The sequence below is a fragment of the Polyodon spathula genome, chromosome 24 (genome assembly GCF_017654505.1).
Source record: "Polyodon spathula isolate WHYD16114869_AA chromosome 24, ASM1765450v1, whole genome shotgun sequence".
Lineage (NCBI taxonomy): Eukaryota > Metazoa > Chordata > Actinopteri > Acipenseriformes > Polyodontidae > Polyodon > Polyodon spathula.
Window position 1 is genome coordinate 12,999,157 of NC_054557.1, and position 23,263 is coordinate 13,022,419.

The following is a 23,263-nucleotide window of genomic DNA, read 5'->3' on the forward strand; positions in this document are numbered from 1 at the left end:
AACAAAAAAAATCAGCAAAACTGTCTTTCAGCTTGTCTGCCATCACATGCTTTCAATAATAAAAGCACTGCAACCCAACTCTTTCAAGTCACAGTGCAGCTTTCATTTGATAATCATATTAGCATGTTTCAGCACAAGCCACACAGCATTAAGAGCTAGCAACAAAGAAGCCGATATGTTGAGAGGTTTGTTTGGAAAATAGCTGTAAATGGCATTTTTAATAATGTTATATATATGCATACAGTGCTCAGTGTAGAAGGCCATTCTTCAGTGCCCTACTGTCCTTTCAGAGAGGATAGTCTGTTCTTTCGGTTTTATGTTTTTTCATAGATTAATGTAAGAAACAAAGACAACTTTGCTTGGGAATGAGTCCAAGAAGCCCACAGGAAATGGTGATTGCAGACAGGTATTCCATATATTGTACCTGAGGGACATGTTGTAAAGCATTATGGTTACATTCATCTTTTTAAATTTACTCCATAACGTCTATTGCTAAAAGCATCCACTTGGCAATGCATTATCAGTGCAAAGTGAAGGAAAGAATCTGGCTGCACCAAAAAAGCCCTCACATTTCTTATACCCTCACGGAATGCCAGACTAATCATTGATTAATGAGTCAACACTCTAAAGGCCGCTGATAGTCAAGGAGAAAGCATTTCACATGAAAGTCTCCAGACAGAAGCTCAAACACATCTGTAACTGTCTTCAGTAGCAGTCTCTTTCCTGATTAAGGCTTGCCAAGAAGATACCAAGTCCTGCTGGTTTACATAAGTACTGTCCTCATGCAGATAACGCCATCTAGTGGTCATTTAGTGCATTTATTAACAACAGGACAACCACCTAATGACCTGTTGGGGACCATGCTTGCCTTACTGATACGTTAATTAAATAAAGGAGATGTGGAGGTCTCAGATCATATATTAAAACAACATGTATTTATGTATTGCTAAATAAAACTCACTTAGCTCAGAGGCCAAGGGAGAGTAGAGACTATGTAAGGTAATGTTGTTTTAAAGAAGTTGACGGTTTTTCACAGCACTATGGTTCCTGTCACTCAAAATGGGAATAAAACATGGTAACGTTATTGGTATGTTCCCAGCCAGCCAACTGTGACAATGCTATCATTTATAGCTGTTTTTTTTGTTCTTGTTGGGGTATGAGAGAATATGCTTTGTTTTACACAGCTTAGGGGAATGATGAATCTGATGTTCTTTGTGTGTCTCATTCAGTAGTACAAGGACACGGGCTTGTAAGGCTACAAGTGAAACAAATGTTTGACTGTATACGCAATCAACCCAGAATCATCACATCAGCAAAGCATACCGAGTGAAATTCCTAGCTGTCAGCCCTGTCTCCTTTTAGAGCCATCTTTAATTTCAATTTCGGAAACAGCCTGCACTCAGCCAACACAACCAATCTAAAGTAAATTGGCTGAGCTCAGACAAACACGTTGAGCAGTGAGTCTACTGAATTGTATAAAACATGCCTACATTTCACTGCCAAGTGTGAATGGAGCATCACTGCCTGAACTCTGTCTGCCAGGACGGCATTCTATTCTGTTCTGCATTTTTCTTAATCTGAGTACAAATTGTCTGAAGAAAAGCATATTAGCTCCAATCCCAAATTTACCAACCAATCAGGATCCATATTAAAATAGGAACCTTTTGGCAATCAATATTTTTTTGCAGGGCAAATTTATACCTTCAAAGGAGCTAGTGAACTAATTGAAAATTAAGTAACACAGCAGAAAAATGCAACTGAGAATAACATAGAACAAAAGAAAGGGTCTAGAGTAATCATCAAAAAGTGGCAGATCAAATGAAACTTCGAGCATATCTAAAGACAAGCGAATCTCCCAGCTTACCTCTGTTTGTTTTGTGGCAGTGTCTTGGAATCAACAGCGAACATCTTGGAGACAAACACAATAACTGCAGCAGAATCATCACTCTTACATTCCATAAAATCTGATCAAAATAAATAAAAAGAATTGAAAGTGTTAAATTAATAGATAGATTACATTTCAGATTTTTATATCGAAACTGGGTAACCAGAGACAAACCACAAATACATAAAGCAGCTAGCAGGTATGAACACTAAGATGATAACAGGAAAGAAAAGCAATCTGGTACACAAATATATCAGAATTACTTTAATGAATGTCACACCTTTCAGTTCAAGAATATGCAACTAATCTCAAATACTTAGATAAATATGGGACTATAAGTGCCCAATCTCATATGGGCTGCTGTTACAAACTTCAGAATTTACATGGAATAGTTTTATTACCAGTGAGCTTCATGCTATAAAAACACTTTCATGTTGAGGCCAAGTCTTTTGAAATTTCCAGCATAAAGCACAAGCTGCCCTGACATGAACAGAAAAAATGTTATGTGATTGAAATATTACCAACATGACTCTTTTTAATAGCAAGAGAATGAAACAAACCTGTGGCGCTATTCTGGCTGCATTATCTAAAGCTCCTCATTATTCAGAGTTGAGCCAAAGCTGGGACTGCTCAGCCAGTCTGGCAGTAGTCCGGGTCTTAATCTCAAAACTTTCACAGAACACACTGAAAGTGGGCTACAATGAAAAGGCAATTGAATCTGTGTGCCAAAAATGTTCTGCGATCTGAAAAAAAGGACTTGCAAGTAAGATTCCATATCCGGAGGAAAAATCCACCAGCAGCCAAATTCTCTTTCTTCTAATTTTAATGTGGAACAGCAGTGTTTTCCAACTAACAATCATCTTGAGTATAGCTTTTGCAGGTACCATAATACAATGCATTTACACAAAAGAATAGCAGGACAGCAAAAAAACTATTCTAACAATGCTCTCTCATCCTCTGTGCAGTTTAGTTTTATTTAAGCAAGTTTTATTTAATTCACAATTATTGTCCGATTTCACACGTGTACAACAACGATCTCCAGCCACTACAGGAACACAGACTCAAAAAACAAATGGTAAAAGAAAAAATAGTTTTCTGCTTGTGTGATAAATAGCCTGGTTGAAAATTGTGATTTTCTCTCTGTATATAGCTTACTTTATAGCCCTTGTAAAAAAAGTAATGTAACTAACTTACCTCTCTTAAGATCCTGTGTTTGGTCTGGTAGGGAATCAAACCACCTAGCTCCGACACACATTAGCTTCTCCACCCTCTCAGCTGATATATCTAAAGGACTAGGTAGCTTAGTACACACCATAGCTGTGTCAAGTGTTAAGACGTTTAAAAACCCAGTAATCTTCATACATAAATACAGTACTATTGTTAGCACGGCATTATTCAATCAAAAGTAATATACAGCAGCTCTGCGTTTACATTACTAATTGGTGAGCTTCCTGGGAAAGCAAAGGATACTGAGCACTGAGGGTTGGAACACATTATTTTTGGGTTCTTTTGATAAACTGAAGGAGACCTTGCCTGTTGAAAAACATAATTTATACTTGCTTGAAAACTGGACAACTACCCTTTATGCTTTTACTCCATTTGTAACAGAACAACCTGGATTTTACAACCCTGTTCCTTATTTCTGCACATAAATGAGTGACTTAATGGTGTGGCACCTATATCACAGAGCATAAAACATCACTGGGGAGATGTCAGGCACCAATCTTCTACAACAGATAACAGACAGTGATAACAGTCACTTGCACAGGTGCAGTACATCATTACCCGAGCTCCCTTCATTATCTTCTTTGCCTTGGCACTGAGATAAAAGATCTCCCCACAGTGTCTTGAGCAGCACTTCAGCCCTAATGCCCATTTTTTTACTATAAAGCTGGGCAAATTGTTGTACGCTGGAAAAAAAAAAAAAAAAAGAAGTCTTTGGAAAAATTATTTTGTGGCATTCAAAAGTTCTGCATATGGTTAACCCAAGTAACAAGATCTTAAGATATTGCAGCCATTGTATTTCCAGGGAAGATGCAACAGCCCTCTTCAAACATGCTTTTTAAAAACTTTGCTTGGCACATCATCAGAGCCCCTGTTTAAACATGGCCTGACCTGTTCTCTTTTCAGCCAAACAGGCAGCTTTAATAACACCGATCTGAGTAGTCTAGCCTTTTTAATGAGGTAATTCTGTAATTGTGCTACAAACGCACAAGTGCTATTCAGGTCATTTCTGCACATTCTATACTGACCTCGTTTGAAGCACCTGGTGTAAACATCGAACACGACTTCTAGACAGACGGCAGTAAAGTGTAATCTGCATATTTTATAAATGATAATCCAGATGCAAATTATCTGTGTATCCCCACTTGAGATGCATTAACACATCCTATTGTATTGTCAGATAAAAGAGCAAACTGAAATCAAAAGTTTTTGTTCAAATAACATTCACATGCAAAAATGCATAAGAATTACTAAAAGCACTGAAGCCTTATTAAAATAAATTAAAGCTATTACAGTGCCTCACTTGTCCTTGTAACTAATTTAACTTTTCACTATATTTGCAGTAGTACAATGCAGCATTACATTTTTGCATCCCCTATAATCTTTAAAATCAAAGAATTCCTGACAGAAATCTCATAAAGTCGATAATTCTAATTATCATAATCATCCTGCTAGGTTCACATTCTGCTAGGCTTTTGTAACAGCAAGGTGCAATACTGGGAAACTTGCAGTTTCTTAGCGCAATTCAGAAAAATATAGACCTTCACTTTATTTGATTTTGAGTATTTTATATTTACTTTTTTTTTTCAAAAGGGTGTAGGGTTTCATTTAAGAGTAAAATGCCTAGAGCAGAGACAAGGCTCCGCCTAGTGGACAGTATATGTACTGCATGTGAAGATATATTTATAAAGCAATTAAGCCTGTTCACCTCAACTATAGAAGTCTCAAACAATGCAGGTCACTAACAAACAGCATGATCTCCTAAACAAGTCAAACCTAATCCTCCACCTCATGAGTAGTAAATATAGAAGACTCAAAAGAAGTTTCATTGAGATTCTTTACAACCTATTTTAATTGAGGAAATAAAAAGTCACACTAAGTTCTTTCAGGAATTAGATGAAGATCTTTACCTAAAGCCCCAGCCATCTATTGCACTGGCAAAAACCACGTTCCCCTGTTCAGGTGAAAAGTACAGGTGTGAATCATCTGTCTCCTCCAGCCCTGCTCTCCAGTCATAGACCTGCTCTCCACTGGTGTTGTCAAAACTCGCCTGGGAATCTGCATCCTTCTCGGCTCTCTCTTCTAAAACTTTGGAAGTAAAAAGAGACCCAGTGACTGCATTTACCTAAAAATAAAGCAACACTGTTCATTATTAATTAAACCTCATCAGTCCATTTTCATTATACTACCCTTTTGCTTTCCATGAACAACTCAACTTTAAATATTTGGCTTTGGCTCAGGCGATATTTTATTATAACAGTGCCATAAACTTTTGTAACCATTACAAAACAGAATAAATACCTCATTTTTGTCTGAAATACAATTGTAACTTTAAATGTTACAAAAAACATTTAAAGCATGCTGTTTTCAGCCTGCTGTTTTCTCAAAACTTAACTGTGAATCTGCAGTTTGTGACCCCAAAGTTTAAAATATTGTCCATTATGTTGTAATCAGCAATATAGTCCCAGTCTTGCCAGTATGTCTGCCTTTTCAACGAAGAGTGTCTCTCAAGCCTCTACTGCCCCAATATGATTTAGTCTAATTTGCTGGCTTTGGAAGAGTATGCATTCTTGCATAAGGAAAAGCAATGGGGGTGCTTTCACAAATTACCTTTCCCGGTAATTGTCAATCAGTTAAAAATGGACATCACAGGTTTTAATGATCAGAACTTTCAATTTTTGAGATTGTGTGTTGTGAAAAAAAAAAAAAAAATCCTACCTGTTCCAAGATTTTTTGAAGGTGAGTGTAGATCTCTAGTGGAGTTAGTTTGAGTTCTAATATCAGTCTGTCTATTTAATTTATAATCAAAACTGGGTGGATGTTTTCCAGCCAAGCTTGTCTTAAAACTGCTTGTGTCTGAAAAGAAAAAGAAAGACAGAGATCCAGTACTGTGGTGGACAGACCCACTGCATAACCAGCATTACTATAGGAGCACTAAGCATGTCTGATGGAAAGATATTTCGCATTTATGATACACACGCATCCAAAATATTTCTGTTTTATGACGTATCAATTCAACAATTTCTTGACAGCTGGGTTGAACCTTTTACATAAAGAGATGTCCGTAAACTTCAAAGCAGAATACAATTTGCATAATATCGCCTCAAATATTTTACAGATCATTAAATTGACTAAAATAGTTCATTGTAATGATTCTGTGTTGCAGAACGAAGAAAGCTACTGTACTGTGAAATGATTCAACACAGGGTTCCAAGCAGGGATATTGCAGCAAGCTTTACAGTGCAGAACTTTAAAAAAATAAGAGGCAGAAAAAAAAAAACAATATTTAAAACAATTTCTTGATGACTGGTTGACAGGGCAGGGATAATACAATTGCAGACACCTGCCACAGTCTGATATACCTCAGAAATTATTTGCCATCCCATGCGTGACAGAAAAGGACTGTATGGGAGTAGGCATGCACTTAATTTCCATTTCAAAACCTTTAACATAACATTTCTAGTTCTTTTAGAAAACTATTTCAACACTTAGATTACTGACACGGAAAACCCTACCTTCCTACCCACTGGCCCCTATGTTTATGTTTGTATTATGCTTTGTTTATTCAAGGCTTTTGTTCTTTGTAATTAATCGAAAAAAATGAAACAAAAAACAAAACAGAAAATAGAAAATTGCCATTTTACATTCCAACGCAATTTGAGTTAATTACTCAATAGCAAACCACATCAAACTTTACTGCACCCAACACAGGGAAGACAACAGTATCATAATACTTTTAATTCACTCCAAAAAAGATGTACCTGTACACACCCAATCTTACCTGTTGTTGTCTTTACCACAGTATAGTAACACAACAAAACAATAAACTAAACATTCCACACGTTAACAAGATCTGACATGATTAACAAAAGCAATAGCGATCTTTGGAACTATTTCAATGTCACTGACAGGCATTTTCAATAGGTCATGACCATTAGTGTCTTACGGTTTGCCCGAGGATACTAAAGCACCCCCTGCAGCGATCTAGCGAGACACACCTCAGAAAGTCACTGCTGATAATATACACACAAGCTCCCCTACCTGAGGACAGACTCCTTCGACCGCATCCACCACCACGATGGCCCTGTCGCACAGCCGCACTGCCGTCGACACCTCCGAAGAGAAGTCTACGTGGCCCGGAGAGTCTATCAGGTTGATGAGGTAGTCACTGCCGTCTGTAAGCAAATCAATCGCAAGTCAACAACCACCTTCGGATTTGATTGTGTCTACCATACCTCTGAGAGTTAATGAGAAATGTTTAGTCTACAGTAGTGCCGTCGATAGTCGTCTGGCAATTGTTAACCTAACAGGTAACAATTCAATACATTAATATACTGTAGCAATCGTTTCCAATCTGTAAATAAATCTTCTAACTTATTTTGAAACAAGAGGGTTTTTTGGATGAATCCCATAACACACCATCAATATACCTGCCCTTCATCATCACAAGTTCTTACTAGTACCTTTCTGCTTCATCAAGACTATCAAAATTTGACTTTTGCTCAGACTTTCCACTTGTAAAATGCAGCGAAATGGCCCTGGACTTCATTGTAATTCCTCGTATCTGCTCATCTTCTCTGCTGTCCATATATCTCAACTGCAATAACCAAAAACATACAACATACTTCATGCAGCTTTAAAAGTGAAATAGAGCTTCTGCCATTGATTTCGTTTGATTTTGGAAATATACATCTTTTAGTGGCACACAGTAATAGGTGTCTTTACTGGCTGTATTGCAAGCACAATGATATTCAATTACCATGCCTGGGGACAGTGTGAAGGAAATTGCATGTTTTGTACGCATGAAGAAAATTATCGTTACCATCTGAAAACATACAGTATGTTTAAAAAAAGTGTATGATATGTGAGCTGTTAAAAAGCGGTGCTAGCTTAATAATACATTAATATACAGTATATGCAAGACACCTGTCTTTATGTAGAATACGAAATTCTCCTGCATGTAAACAGATAATTCTGATATTTATTTCTGGTATACAAATAATCACAGCCACTTAAATTCATACTGATTGTATTATTAGTCATATTGTACATTGATATGAGTGCATATGAGAAACAGGGCTTCCATAATTTACTAATGATGTTAGTAGTTATGCTATCTTGCTAACTGCTTACCAGCAATATTTCGTTAAGATAATTTTGTATTGAAGTTTGTATATTGTTGCATCATCTGACATGAAAGAACCAGACTAGAGGCAGAAACTTTATTTGATTGAATAATATTGTGGGTATAATAGGTTTTACATAGTTGTCACCTTTCATGAGATCACAAGAAATGTGAGCGCTTAGGCAAATTACAATCACTTACACAATATTTAATAATATAATGACTTTCAGTACTATACTTTGATTACAGAGCTGACTAGACTATAAGACTTGTAATACTACTATCTCCCTACCCCTTAATTGTGTACTGGTGTCAAATCTTGAGGATGTTGGCTCATTCTATTATAAATAGCATGATCAATATCTTGTCTTTTGGTGTACATTCTAATACAATAGTGTGATATCACTGTAATTCACTCTGTATATCGTAGTCGAAAATCTTGCTTGCCATTACAAAATGTAACTAATGAATCGGTACCATATTAATCCACGGTGTACCGTACAAGAATGAGCAGACACCTACTGGCAGACTCCAAAAAGAATTACTTTTATTAAACTAAAAATAAAACACGCTTCTCCAACTATATACAACGGACATACATTTCAAAAAACAAAACTCACGTTGCTTCCCACAATCCGGAAAACCCGGATTTACTTATAGCCTTTAACCTTTCACCCTGTGACGCGTGGTAAAAACCTTGCGTAGTTGCTAAGATGCTATGAAGTTGCTATGTGACGCTGTGCTTCCCTAGTAACTGCTCAGTTACTGTGCTCGACGTGTTTATCTGAGCAGAGAGCAACAGGGAAAGGCACTAAGGAGGTGAGGAGACGCAGCTTTCTGTGTTTGTTTTGAATAATATTAACATCTTAGTACATGGAGACAAGAAAAATGACGCGCCAGTGTATATGCGAACTCTGTAACTGTGGGTGAGTTTTATCCATTGCATTGTAATCTAACTGCACACATAACGCACGGCTTTTTTTTTTATTTCAGGTACATCTGGAAACACATCTGTTTATTTGCAAATGCACGAGTAAAATGTATTTAAGAATAATTGATTCCGTTATTTGGCATCATGCCAGTATTTATAAATATTACCACCCTATAAATGTCATAGCAAAAAACAAAACATGCTAAATATGAGTGAAGTATTTTGAAACATGTATAAATAGATACATAAGTACAAAGAAAAGAATTAGCCATGAAGATATTATTATTACGGGACAATGCAAAGTTCAGTATATGATAATGCATGCTATAGCGCTATGAATAAGAGACACTAGTATCACTGGTCTATTGAAGACAGTATAACAGTAAAAAGGTTACCTTTAATACTACGATTTGTTTTATTTGTTTGTTTTTGTCTGTTAACTTAGTGGAATTTTAAAAGCATTTCCTCGCTCTGTGGCCTTATCCTGTGAGCTTACTTTGAATCTTTAGTTAGAATCTCTACTGATCCTTCATACAAAATGCTTTACAGGAAAGCGCACATTTGCACAGATATTCATAAAAGTAACAGAGTACAATGTTACAATTTAAATGTGAGCCCAAAAATTGGTGCATTGTTTTGCCTTACATGCACTTTACAAAACAATTCTGCTATTAAACGATTATATTATTATATTAAACAATTATATTAGTATATTAAACAATTATATTAAAACTGTTAAAACAGAAAATCTTAGTTTGTTACATTAAGATTTATTTATTTATTTATTTTTAATGATTATATTTAAAGTTGGATGGAAGTTATAATACATGATAGTTTAAGTATGAGAATATTTATTTCATTATTCCAAACAAGAAACAAGTCTGTTTTCTATATAGGCTCTTAAAGTTAGCAGTGTTTTCAAATGGGATTTGGTTGCTAAGGGACGTCACCAAGGGCTTGTCGTTTGTATGAGTCGAGCTAAGGTCCTATAATACAGTACTGTGTGTTGTATAGTGAAGCTATTCACAGTGAGATGTTCCTATAATTAATAGAGTATAAATATTCACAGAGCTTGTGGGATGAACTTGATTTAGCAATGGTTCTAATGAACACTCAAATGAGTAGTGATCATTACACTGTGGCTAACTAGTAAATATTTATCATGTGGAAAAGAAGGTAGTGGAAACCTTAAATGACATATAGTCAGCAGAAAGCCATACTGTACTACAGTATTAGATAGACAGTACTTTAATTGCAAGCAGATAGGCAAGCCAAGCAATTACTTTTATTTACAAATAACAATTAGCTTGTTAATGTATTACAGTACATTTTTTATGATTTTTGATTTTTTAATACTTTCAACACGATGGTAATTAAGGGACAAGGTGCCACAACAGTTTGTTTGTAGAACTGGTTACCACAACAAGTAATTCACACACCGTGAGCCACAGGCAAGCTCTTGAGCTCAAAGGATAATTATAGCTGGATGCTTTAGAACCAGAATTATCCAAATAAATCTTTTTTTTTTAATTTTCATCTTTAATGATCAATCAGCAGCTGGTCCATAATAGTTAGTGGAGGACCCCATAATGTTCTTGCCTTCAAAAGTATTCTTGATTCTGGTTCTGTAGTACATACAGTAGTTATGCTCTTGAGTGGCTAAAGTGGAAACTGCAGTTGTGTTGATTGTAATATTCTAGCAGATGGCCAAGGTAAGTGAAGTGTATAATTGTTTGATAGTTGCAAACTAGAATACAAGCGCAGAAGTATGCCTCATGGAAACCACAGTGTCTGTGGGGTTTTTATAAGTATTGTTTTAAAATACAGCAAGAGCTGTAAACAGATATGGATGGGATTTTTGCTGGCCCCCAAAATCCAGTGGAAACAAATTTCAAGATTTTCTGGGGAAAAAATAAATAAAGAAACAAATACGCTGTTTTTGAGAATTGGAATTTAAGATGGAAAGCACTCAGGATAACTGATGCACTTGAGGGCAATTGGATGATGCTCGCATATTCCCACGTGTCAATTCCATCTGATAACTGAGTGGGTTCAAGCCTTTGGGATTTTCTTGAATAGAACATAGAGCTTCTGAACCCTTACTCAGTGTTGCCCCTGCCACTCACCATGAGGAAGCCCAAAGCTGTTGCAAACCCAGCCACTCCTAGCAGCAGGAGTTGCATGACAGTGATGAACAGAACTCATACTAATGAGGGATCAGAGAAGCTACAGGGAATTAAAAGTCTGAAGGGCAATCAAACCTAAAATAGTGTACCGTACCAGCCTGAAAATTATGTCATACAGAACATTTCTGTTGAACAGCACCCTTTCATTCCTTAATGATAACCGGCTTCTTACCTCTCCTTAGCATGACAATTTATAATCTCTTTGTCCCTTATAGTCACTAATAGCTGTTGCACAGGGAGTGAAACAATGTCATCACATGTTAAACAGACTTCACCAGAGTCAAAGTGAATTGGAGTTTGACCTAATTTTGTCTCATCACACAACCATAATCATGCTCTTATTAACTGATACTCTTAACAGAGACACGATGGTCAGAAAAGTGGTTTTCATTTGAGAGTGATTTGTAAGGAGTGCAGTGCAGAATTACAGTGTGTGCTCAAGGACAGATGAAGGGCAGGCTATGATTTAAGATAAAGGGAAACACATTTACTCATTTAGTGGTTGCTTTATTACTGAAGCCATCAGCTGAAGCCTTCATGCATGTCACAAGTTACCAAAGGCTTAAACTGAAAGTACAGAACAGTATTAGCCTGTAGGGCAGCAAACTTTTAAATGACAAACCTTTGTTTCTCCATGTCTGTGTTTTAATAGGCGCCACCGATGCCCACATCAGCCAACAGGGCTATTTGAGAAAAGCGAGCAGCCCCGCAGTGTGACTGAATATGCTGAGAAGTATCCAGAGTATGAGGGTGTCCACCCTCGACAAAGCATGAAACCCAAACAAGAGTACAAAGCAGGTCGGGATCTCATGGACGGAACCACCACTTTCAAGTATAGCTTTCTATTCCCTTTTAACTCATATACAATAGATGAGCATTTGGGTATGCGCAAGGTACGCACTTGTTGTTAATACAGCGGATGGCTCCTGGTTGCTAAACATGCATTATATGGCTGCATTGTAAGGGTTTAAATGTGTAATCGCACAGATGTAGTAATAGGGGTGCATGAAGGAAAGAGACACAGTTGACTCTGTCATCTGGGATTATAATTCTATTTTACAGATCTGATTACATTCCATTTGAAGTGACACGTCGTCCTGGCCGTGTGCAACAGGAGTATAAGCCGGGTTCTGGTCACATTGATCTTGGGACTACCTACAAGATGGACTACAACCCTTATAAGGTGCAAGCGTTTGTAGCTGCCAGGCCAAAAGAAAGGTTGCATGCAACTGGAGCGAAACTGGACACTATGCCAACTTACAAAGGTATTACATTTTATTATTTTATTGCAGTAAGACTGTGAATAACTATCAAATTAACTCTAGAATGTGTTGCTGTTATTTTTTAGTATTAGTATGAAGGCAAATAGGAAGTACAGTATGTGCTGCTGTCTTAATATGCTATTGATTTATCAGTGAATAGAGTTGCATTTTCTTTGTATATGTGGTTTCATTTCTGTGACTTTAAAAACATGTTTTGTTTTGTTTTATTATTAAATACCATACTATATATCACTATATACTGTATTGTATCAGCTTGGTGACCATAAGGAAAATGATGATGAGGTATATATGTAGAGTATATATGCATATACTTTAACACTATAAATAAAAAATAATTAAAACATTTATTTTTTTCGAAGATGATTTCAGAGCATGGGAATTCTCGAAGCGGGAACTATCCAAACCAGAATCATCCTACCGTCCTTCCTCGTCAAAGTTTGCAAATCTTACTACATTCCAAAATGATTTTGCTCCCAAAGGCCTTGTTCCCAGAGAAAGTTTTAAACCACCTAATGTGGCCAGGCTCTCTGATGCCCCCTTTGACAGCCTCACAAGTCATCGCATTTCCTACATCCCTCATCAGCTTGGGGCAAAGTATGTCAAACCCAAGGAAGACTACAAACCTAGTGATCAACCTTTTGAAGATCTCACAATCCATCGGCGTGATTTTCAGGGCCTGCCCGGGAAGCTCTCCAAGAGCTGCAAACCTGATTTCTCAAAGGTTGCCTCAGATGCCCGCTTTGATGATAGCACTGAGTTCCGTGATCGCTTTCAGCAATGGCCTGTCACCTTGCCTAAGGTCCATAAGTTACCTGAATACGTCACTCCAGAAGGTCACATGGATTTGAGCACTACGTCCAATATGGATTACGTTGGGCATAAAGTTCAACCATTTATTCCAAAAAGGCCAATCTCCCGTGGAAGGAGAAGTAGTGTACCATTCCAGGGAAACACCACCATGAAAGAAGATTTCAGGAAATGGGAAGTACGTAAACAAGATATGATCAAGAACAAGGAAGAAATGGGAATACCGACTGGGAAGTTCGATGGCTTGTCAACCTTTCAAGCTCATTATATCCCTCATCAGTTAAATCCAGTACAGAGCTTCAAGCCGCAAAATGTTGCCACGAGAAGCTTGGCTCCATTTTATGATGGTACTATGTATCGCACAGAATATACTTCGAAGAAACCAGATTTATGTCCAGCAAGTTTTCAGAACCCACCAGGATATGTTTTTGATGATGTTGACCACCGTGGGCACAAGTACTTCCGCAAGATGTTAACACCGTTGGGTGGCAAATCCATTTTGACAAATGGAATACCTGTTCCCAGCGAGGTGGCTGTGATGTCATAAACCTACAATGGCTAAGAAATGTTTACCAATCAATAACCTTGTACAGCACTTTTTGGTCTACTCTGAATCAGTTTCTAAGCACTTTATCAGTATATACAGAGATGCTGTATTTAAAAAAAAAAAAAGTCACATCCATTTTTTATAATGATAATCTTCAAATTCTAGAATGATTCATGCAATTACCGTTTTATTATTTTACATTGATCATGATCAATTCTCATAAAAACCATGAATGGCTGATCTGTAAACGGCTTTGGTCATCATGTTATATATTTATATCACTGAAATGTCTAGATTATTTATACAGCATTCTTTCTACCTCCTGGGCTCTATGTATTGATTACACAACATGTGGGTTTATAGTACATTCAGATAGGAAACTAGGGGTGGCCCCATAGACAGTTCTTGAGGTGAGGTAGTAAATTTACTTACAGCTAAATATTATAATTGTGTTAAAAAAGACATTTGTAGTAAGTCATTCCGATGAGATGTAAAACTGAAGTCCTATTAAGTGACTCTGCAGTAGCAGTTGTGATGCACAGTTCACCTAGTCTGTGTAAGTCGCTTTGGATAAAAGTGTCTGTTAAATGACTAAGAAATAAAAAGTAGCACCCAGAAGTCAGAAGACGTGGTATTCTCTAATGCTTTTAATTCTTTCAGTCCAAAGCAGAATCCAAAGCAGAATCTAGAATAGGGTTTATCAATAAATATTTTTCCATTGCTATATATATGAGAGAGAGAGAGAGATTGATTTTGATTTTTTAAATGTTGTACTGACACAGAATTAGCATGTGTTTGGCTGAGAAATTAATGTGTATAAACACAGTAACTGAAAATAAAAAATCTTAAATTAAAAAAAAAAATAGTGTGTGTTAACATTTTGTAACTGTTACATTTTACTCAAACCTGTCTATTTATATTTAATAACATTTACTTATTTTATAAATATCTATCTATCTCTAATTTACTTCCCCAATGTGAATGTTTACTCACTTATTTCACTGCACAGCACTGTACTTTGTAGGACTTGTAGTTTATTCAGGCATCCTCATATGTGTTCTCAATATAAGTGTATTTGAGTTATTTTATTGTATTAATTTACGTTGTTGTTACACTTTTTCACTTATGACATGAATCATAAAAAACACACAGAGACATATATTTTCAGTTTGTCCCAACATCTTTTATATGTTTATTGAATTTCTGTAAAGTAGGTGCTAATTTTACAAGTTGTTACTTATAAACAGCCTACACATACTACAGTAAATATCAGTGGCTACAAAGGAAAGTTGAGATGTTATTGAAGCATATGTGTTTCTTAGTTGTTTGCCAAGTACGGTAGATGTTGCGTTAGTTGAAAAACATTTGAAAAAAATAATTTCTTGCAGTAATATGTCCTCACTAAATGCACATGTCACCAGGAAGAAAGTTATTATCAACACAAATCGATAGAGCTTACTAGTAAGTGCTAAATACAAGGTACAAAGAAATTTTAATCAGAAACTTTGGTAGTAAGAAAATAAAGTCCCAAACATCTTTTATAACACAATGTACAAGATACCATATTGCACTTTAAACATAATTACATGTATTATTTTACAATGCACTCCATTAATTTAAAAAAAAAGACACACAAAAAGGGTTAACAAAATCAATGAAGAATCAAGACCCTTTAGAAATGAAGGAAACTTCAGGTACAGGTTGGTGCAAGGTTACTCTACCACTCTTAATGCACCTTGGGATTCAGTTTTCCACCACAGGCTACATAAGAGTCCAGATTTTAACAGTGTAGCACTCGTTACTGAAAACAGATCAATATAAAAATGTTTACATTGAGGATTCTAATACTGACACATTTTTAATAATAGTCACTTGCATTTTTCATCATTATCGTCAAAGGATTAGTTGATTAACAAACTAAACAATACAATTATCCAAACATTTGAAATATCTTCTAGTAACCATGTTACAGAACTCAATTATCAACAAAGACTCTCAAAATGTGTCATATTAAAATAAACCTTACAAACAGAAACCAAAAGTTAAAATCCTTCGTCTTTAATAATAGTAACACAATTTTCACAGAGTCTACTTTGAGAGAATAGCTTTCTGGAAAATCAATAATTTGTAAACATTTTTATTTTGTGGTACCAATCTGAAAACCAGAATGGTTACCATAAGCAACATTAGAAGCCCAATTCAGATTTGGGTAGCCTTAGATAACTAATGTAAACAGTCCATTTTGGACTGCTGTCTACTGAAAAGATATTGTGACATTTTATTACCCTGTCAAAACATGTATTCCCTTCAGCAGGAAATAATACAAAGAAAAGAAAGTGGTATATTTTACCAACACTCTAATTTAAATGTCTAGTGATATATTGTTATTATGTTACTATTATTATTACACCTTGAACTCATACTGTAAATGAGTATAATGAAGCAGGTGGTGAACTCCGATAGATTTTAATACAAAGCTGGGCAGGGTTAGGTCAACCCCTGTATGAACAGAATGACATTCTGTGTGGGTTGGTACTCTGCCACTTTCAATGTAGTGCAGACGTTGAGAGAAAAAAAAAAATACAGTATGATAATATTAGAACCCCCTCTGGATTCTGTGGATTACATGCTAATGCAAAACAAATCACGCAATTCAGCCTCCACTTACTTGATTAGCTTGCCAACGCATGATTTACAAAACTCAAGGTTTACACATTGACGGCTTTTTAGCAATAACTGCCAGGCGGTACTCTGTTACTCAGATGAGTGTTAGCACTTCTACTTCTGCACTAATCATATTTTATTATAAAAAGCGTAGACCAAATACACAGCATTTCTTTTTTAAGATTCGGATTCTCAGTATTGCATCCCTCAGTATTGTTTATTTATTGTTTATTTCCTTCAAAACTTTTTTTTCACTCTTATTCCAAATATTCTAAAACACAATGCTCATACAGTGCTCAAACTCACCTATGGGTGCAGCCATAACAGCTGTTTTCAGGGTGAAGGATTTAGCCACCTGTGCAGGTGCTTAAAAACAGAAATCCCATACAGGTAATGTGTTTAGGAACACAGCAGCTGGTTGAGAAGGCCTGTGTGTGCGGTGCATCATTACCCACAGAAGCATGTTCTATTGACATTAGATATGACAGGGTTTAGCTTTCAGTGAGGTCATACACAAAAGGGAAGAGCCCTGCACTTTCAGCTTGTAGAAGTTTCTCTTCCTGCTAAGGGAGTTGTGCTGGATACGATCCAGCACTAAAGATACACTGTTCAGACGAACCAGTATCAGGTGTGATGACATAATTAGTCTTTAAGGTGCTGAATGGATGTGTTTAAAATACAAGATATAACCAAACCTCGTTCCATGATGTCAATAATATACATAAAGTAAAATTTGAAAATAAAACGTTAAAGAACGATAGGATGCAGGAGGGCTTTCTTCACTCAATTCCGGCTCATTTCATCTCATGCAGGTGTTCTTAACAGCCATGAAGGACATTTATTCCACTTAGTTATTTTTCAGTAAATTCCTGGTACAAAGAGTGGCAACCACAAGTCAACAGAAGGACTCACTGTAACAAGCGTCTTTTAGCACTGGTGCAACAGAAACATTTTTCCATGATCAGTTTTTTTTTTTTTTTACTTTAAAGGGAGGTCAATTCATAATGTGACCTCCAGAGTTCTGATCTTGTACAGGTGTTCAGATGCCTCTTCCTTGTTATCTGTTCTGTGTGCTGCTGTCGTCGATAACAGACAGGGAACTATACCTCCTGACAGGACTCGCAGCACCTCTGCTTGTAAAGGTCAATAAGGCATAGATGGAGTCTCTTCACAACTGCACAGTAATGAGTCGTGTCCTTGCATTCTCCTCCTGCAAAATGCAAACAGACCCACGTTAATGCTTGACCTCATTTACTTCTTAAGGTCAGTCATTGCTCAAAAAGCCTTGGTTCAAGGATTAGGAGAACAGGTAGGTGTTTAAGCAGTTTTATAATCACATTCAGCAGCACACTTGCATGGAAAATGTGCAACAAATCGTACTCAAAAATAATAGTAATAAGAAAAGAAAAAACAGGTATTGAAAGAAGAGATCGAGAGAGATGCAGTAGTATAAATTTCAGGCTTCTGTCTGGAAACCACCAGAGGGCGCACTTGTATTTTATTTGAAATGTTTTATTATTTATATGTATTCCTATATAGTCTCACCTATTATATTACTAAACATGTAAACATAATACAGGTGTCTTTTTTTGTGATGCTTTGTCAATATTTATGTAACACTATAATTTAATCGGTCTGATTAATCCTCTATGAACAACTCAACTCTGGATTATATAAAGTGATTTCTTCTTTGTGAAGCAGTGCCAAGTTTGAATAGGCATAGTTAGTGGTTTGAAGAACAGTAAGCTGATGCCCAGATACAATCTCATTTAAAAAAAACATGTGCAAGGCTAGATGTGTGTCTTAATCATTCTTATTATTTTGCATTCTTTTTGCAACATTTCTCAACCTTTGCAAAAAAATAATAATGCTAAATGATCAATAAACAAACACCATTCTCATCAAAAGGTCTTCTATCACAGTTCTAGTCTCAAGCAAATTCTTTCAACTGTTTTTAAACAGCAGAAAATTGGGAGTCTTTTAGTATGGATTTACAGAAAACCTCGTGAACCTCAATTATATACCTCATAAAACCTCAAATGTGCCATGCTACTAGAGTGGGTATGTCTTAGAGTAATGGATTTCACACATGTAAGAAACATTGGCAACTCTGTTAATGGTACATTTTGACAGAGACATTTGAGAAACCCCTTGGTTTAATATAAATTCATGCAGCTAAACTTCATCCAAAAGTATTCACCTACATTTGTCTCCTTGGCCTGAAGATCGACATGCAAAATGTCCTGAATTTAGTTTGCATACATTTTAACCTTTAATTATCTTTTATTTGTTACTTTATGTACACAGCAGTTAAACCATTTATATAGTAGATCTTAATATGGATGTAATACAGTGTTCTGAAATGTATTTATATTAGATACTTTGTATCAGGTGGAAATGACCTCACATTAAGATTAGTTACACTGTTTCACCCCAGAAATCCCACTCAGGCCTCACATTGTCATGGGGCGAATATCCACTTGTATCGTACAGCACCCTGCTGTATATGATATAAGACATTGTAATTGAGACCAGCAATTAAGTGAAAAGGAGCATTTTTGTTTTCTGTTGCTTATGGAAAATAAAGCAAAACAAGCACTTACTACTACATGAGGTGGCATTGCAATGCTGCCATGTCATTGGCTGCTTCTGCCAGCTGCAGTAACGGTCTGCCACGGTCTTATTGTTTCTCCTGTGAACACACTCCACTCTGCGTGACTGGAACCCGCTTCCACAGGCTGCAGTGCAGGCTCTCCATGCTCCCGCCCCCCACTGCACATCACACATCTCTGAGGAGCAGTTTCTCACAGACACCGGCCTGGAAGGGCAGACAAGACAGCACAGGGTGACATTCTCAGCTTACTGCCACTCAGCTAGTAAGAACAGTAATAAATCTTAAACATGGGCCTCACCATTGTAAAAGCACAGAACACTGTAATACAGCACAGTGAAAGCAAGGTAAAGTGTAGGTAAGCATTGGAAAGCAGAGGTATGGTAAAGTATATTAATAAACCTGGCAAACCAGGGTAAACTATGGTAAATACATAGTATAACCATAGGGAAAGCATGGTAAAACTGCAAAAATACTGTGCAAAAATACAGTAGTAAACTTTTATAAAGGTGGGGTTTTATGTATGGTGCTACAGCATATCTCCTACTATTATTATTATTACTAAATACTACTTAATACTAAATAATAATCATTTTAAAAAAAAAATATATATATATATATATATATATATATATATATATATATATATATATATATATATATATATATATATATATATATATATGCCCATTTTACTATAAATAATGTTGCGTTTCCAGGTCACATGATTTGTGGTACTTTAGTAAAGTAGTTACCAGGATTTGAGGATAGCAAAGCAGTGTGTGGCTAAAGGAAGTGCAATCATTATTTTATAATGACACACAGTGACAGCAGGTGGCTAAATAGTGTAATTGCGGAAAGATCTTGAAGGAAAAGTCAAACCTTCTCTACGTCTCTACATGCTAGAGCACTGAGAAGACCTTTCTTACTAATAGAAGACTATGAAATACATGTGAATTTCGCATAAAACAAAACAGTGTTCAACAGGTTGAGCTGTGTATCAAGGGCACGGCTTTAACATCAGCGGGTTAAGTTCTGTGACTAAATGTATCCAGGTGCATTTTTTATTAGCGGTCTTTTTGTTTAGTACCTCTTCCTCTCATCGCAGTGGGACTCTGGGATGGAAGATCCATTGTGATGCTGGCACACGACCTGACGCTGCTGCACCGAGAGGGATGGAGCCAGACACCGTCCAGAGCACTGCAGCAAAACACAATGTCCACAGATGGATCAGCATTACCCAAGGGAGCTTACGAGTATGCTCCAGTGCATCGCTATCATTTGAATTTTTAAAACTAAGCGACCACTAAACTGATCCTCATGATCGTCGTGAAACAGTGCTTCAGTTTTCCTGTGAGATTTCATTAGACGTTCCCTGTACTAAAGGTATGTGATGTGGCTATTTTAGCTGAGTTGCATCAAATAATAGAACAGACACAAAGACAGATAGACAGACAGATAGACAGACAGGTGTTTCAGGGTGTGTACATTTCACACAAATTAGATTGTGTGCTCATACAGTGAGCTGTAGGGAGGATAAACCCACCCAACTCCTATGATTGTGTTACTCCCTTGCAGCATACTGGAACATTATTATTATTATTATTATTATTATTATTATTATTATTATTATTATTATTATTATTTATTATTATTAAGTCAGGAGTTATTTTAATCATTAGCACCCATGTAAACTTTGAGCTATGTTTGACAGCTTTAAAGTGGCTCCTATTAACTCCATAGCAGCTTTTGATAGATTAATTCCTTGTTTATGTTTCTGCACAGCTTAGTGCCCTTAGACGTTCGACAGTAGAAAGGTTGATAATTGATTATTTACCTTTCCCCATTGTAGTTCCCTCCACTCTGCACAGGTATCTGAGACACAGCCTTCTCTTTCAGAGGGCTGTTCAGCTTTCACACAGGCATTGACTGGGAGGATTCTTACAATCCCATTGGCTGTCACCTGCTGACAGGAAGTTTGCCTCTGCCGGATTCCTTTGCCACAGGATGCTGAACACTTGGACCACTTACTGGAGACCCATCTGAAAAGAATAATAACACAAAATAGACTCTGCATTTTAAAGCATCCCAAAATGAGAATTTGTTTTTGAATCTGTAGGTCTAAATAAATAGACATAAATTTAGAAATAAATAGATGAAATTCTTAGTTTTTTACTCTTTTTCATTTAGTTTGATCTTGAAGTGCATCTAGAAGTTTTCCAGAGTTCACATTTTTTAACAGTAGCAGCAGAAGTTTGTTTGTTTAAAGGAAAATGCAATGAAATGTTTCCTAGATTGTTCTTTCCTTTGCTTGTTTTGGCAGCTGGTAAAAAACACCTGCGACTTGTGTGTCTTCAAAAACCTGCCTTTGTATTTGTCACATTAAAGGAGCTGCACTGAAGGATCTCATATAAAGCAGCCAGTCACAGCTTGTTGAAGTCTGGACTTTAAACAGGTCTTAGGGACAGGGTTAAAAAAAGACACCAAGTAATTTCCTGGACTGATTTTATATCAGGATTAATGTGTAAGTTCATGCACATGGGTACAATAAAAAAAAAATTTTGGCATAGGTATCCATGACAAATGAAACATCTTTTCATTCTGGAAAATGAGTTATAAAAGAATAAAGTTTTAAGAGTATTTTGGTTAAGGTATAGCAACCTTTGATATACCAACTGTATATAGCAACTCAAAAGTTACTTTATTTTGTTTGCGTTATTATTTATTTTTTTACATGGACTAAAGCACGCTAATAATAATTACAATTGAAGGTAGTAATTATTGATTCTTCCTTTGTGGCAGAAATGGATCAATTTGGCACAGCGAGGACAGACCGAGAGATCAAAAGGTGTTTAGATGTCCAGACAGGTCCATATGGGCAGACGACGTTATGACACCCCCTGTAAGGATCCTTTTCAAACTGGAATGAGTTCATTCTAGCCCTGATAGAACTTGAATTAAAGTGTGATTAACTTCCACAGAGCTCTGAGTTCTAAACAAGGGGCCTTCTCTGCTCAGTCACAGACAAGTTAGCCTGTACTCTAGGAACCAGTTTGGCCAAAGAAATAAATGTTTTTCTGCTTGTTCATGTGGTCAGAGATGTTGAGAAATCTACATATCTTAAGTTAATACAGAATAAGTCACTAAATAATGACGCAAATGTGATCATCCAATCAGTTTCCACTATGATTTTTCGGAAGGCTTCGTCTTTATCTCCCTATTTATGCACATTTTGATGGATTACAGGGGGGAAACAAAAAATAAAATCTGAATGTAAAGGATGCATTCACAAAACATGCCTGTCAAACGAAGGCTGCATTCAAAGCAGACTGTTAAATGCAAAGCAATGCACAACCATGCTTTTAAAAACACATCCCAAAGTGTACAGCATGACAATTCTGTAAATGGATTCATATACATTCTTACCATACCACTGCTCACTGGAGACTAGAAGAGAGAAGTAACTTCATACCTGGGAGGGCAGTCCTGTATGTTGCAAGGTTGAGTGGGGGATGCTCGTCTAGGCAGAAGATCACAGGCTGATCTGGTCACTTCCTGACCGCGTGTACCAATACAGACGAGTCTCCTGGATTGGGTTCCTTTATGGCCGCATGTAGAAGAGCATGCAGTCCAGTCACTGAGCTCCCATCGGTATGCTGTTACAACACAAAGCACTGCCACCTTTATTCTTCTGCCTGTATGTCTTCCATGTTATATAAACACATGAGTTATAACAGGACCTCAATTGCCTGTGTTATTTACTCATCAAAACAGTATGTAATGGAAATAATCTACAGCTTTGTATCCCTCATGTACCAGCAGAAGTAAAGCTGCTGGATGCTTATATACCAGTCTGCTATATTTAATTACAGTATATCAGAGCAAATCCCCAATACTCTTTATCCTTAGTAGTTATTTCCAGGGTTTTTCAACTCTGTTTTGCTCTAATATTATATCAGGTGAGGTAAAGAAAGCCCAGAAGCTATCATGACAGGTTTGA

At 36.6% G+C, this 23,263-nt stretch overlaps 2 protein-coding genes and 1 pseudogene across 5 annotated transcripts in view; 1 reads left to right on the plus strand and 2 right to left on the minus strand.

Annotated features, from left to right (window-relative positions):
* Window positions 1-7,708, minus strand: part of LOC121298528 — a 58,976-nt pseudogene extending 51,268 nt beyond the window's left edge.
* Window positions 7,709-9,018: 1,310 nt separating this feature from the next.
* Window positions 9,019-14,788, plus strand: LOC121299237 (stabilizer of axonemal microtubules 2-like). Its single transcript, XM_041226890.1, has 4 exons — window positions 9,019-9,160; window positions 12,004-12,183; window positions 12,414-12,616; window positions 12,994-14,788. The coding sequence occupies exons 1-4, from the start codon at window positions 9,108-9,110 to the stop codon at window positions 13,986-13,988; spliced, it is 1,431 nt and encodes a 476-aa protein (XP_041082824.1). The 5' UTR covers window positions 9,019-9,107; the 3' UTR covers window positions 13,989-14,788.
* Window positions 14,789-15,463: 675 nt separating this feature from the next.
* LOC121298852 (ADAMTS-like protein 3) overlaps window positions 15,464-23,263 on the minus strand; it is a 126,964-nt gene continuing 119,164 nt past the window's right edge. For all 4 annotated transcript variants that reach the window (XM_041226103.1, XM_041226101.1, XM_041226104.1 and 1 more), the window contains 5 exons: window positions 22,736-22,919; window positions 21,101-21,305; window positions 20,354-20,463; window positions 19,256-19,470; window positions 15,464-17,862 (listed from right to left, as the gene is read on the minus strand). In XM_041226103.1, the coding sequence (XP_041082037.1) occupies window positions 17,753-17,862; window positions 19,256-19,470; window positions 20,354-20,463; window positions 21,101-21,305; window positions 22,736-22,919 (824 nt within the window). In that variant the 3' untranslated portion in view covers window positions 15,464-17,752. The remainder of the gene's footprint in view (window positions 17,863-19,255; window positions 19,471-20,353; window positions 20,464-21,100; window positions 21,306-22,735; window positions 22,920-23,263) is intronic.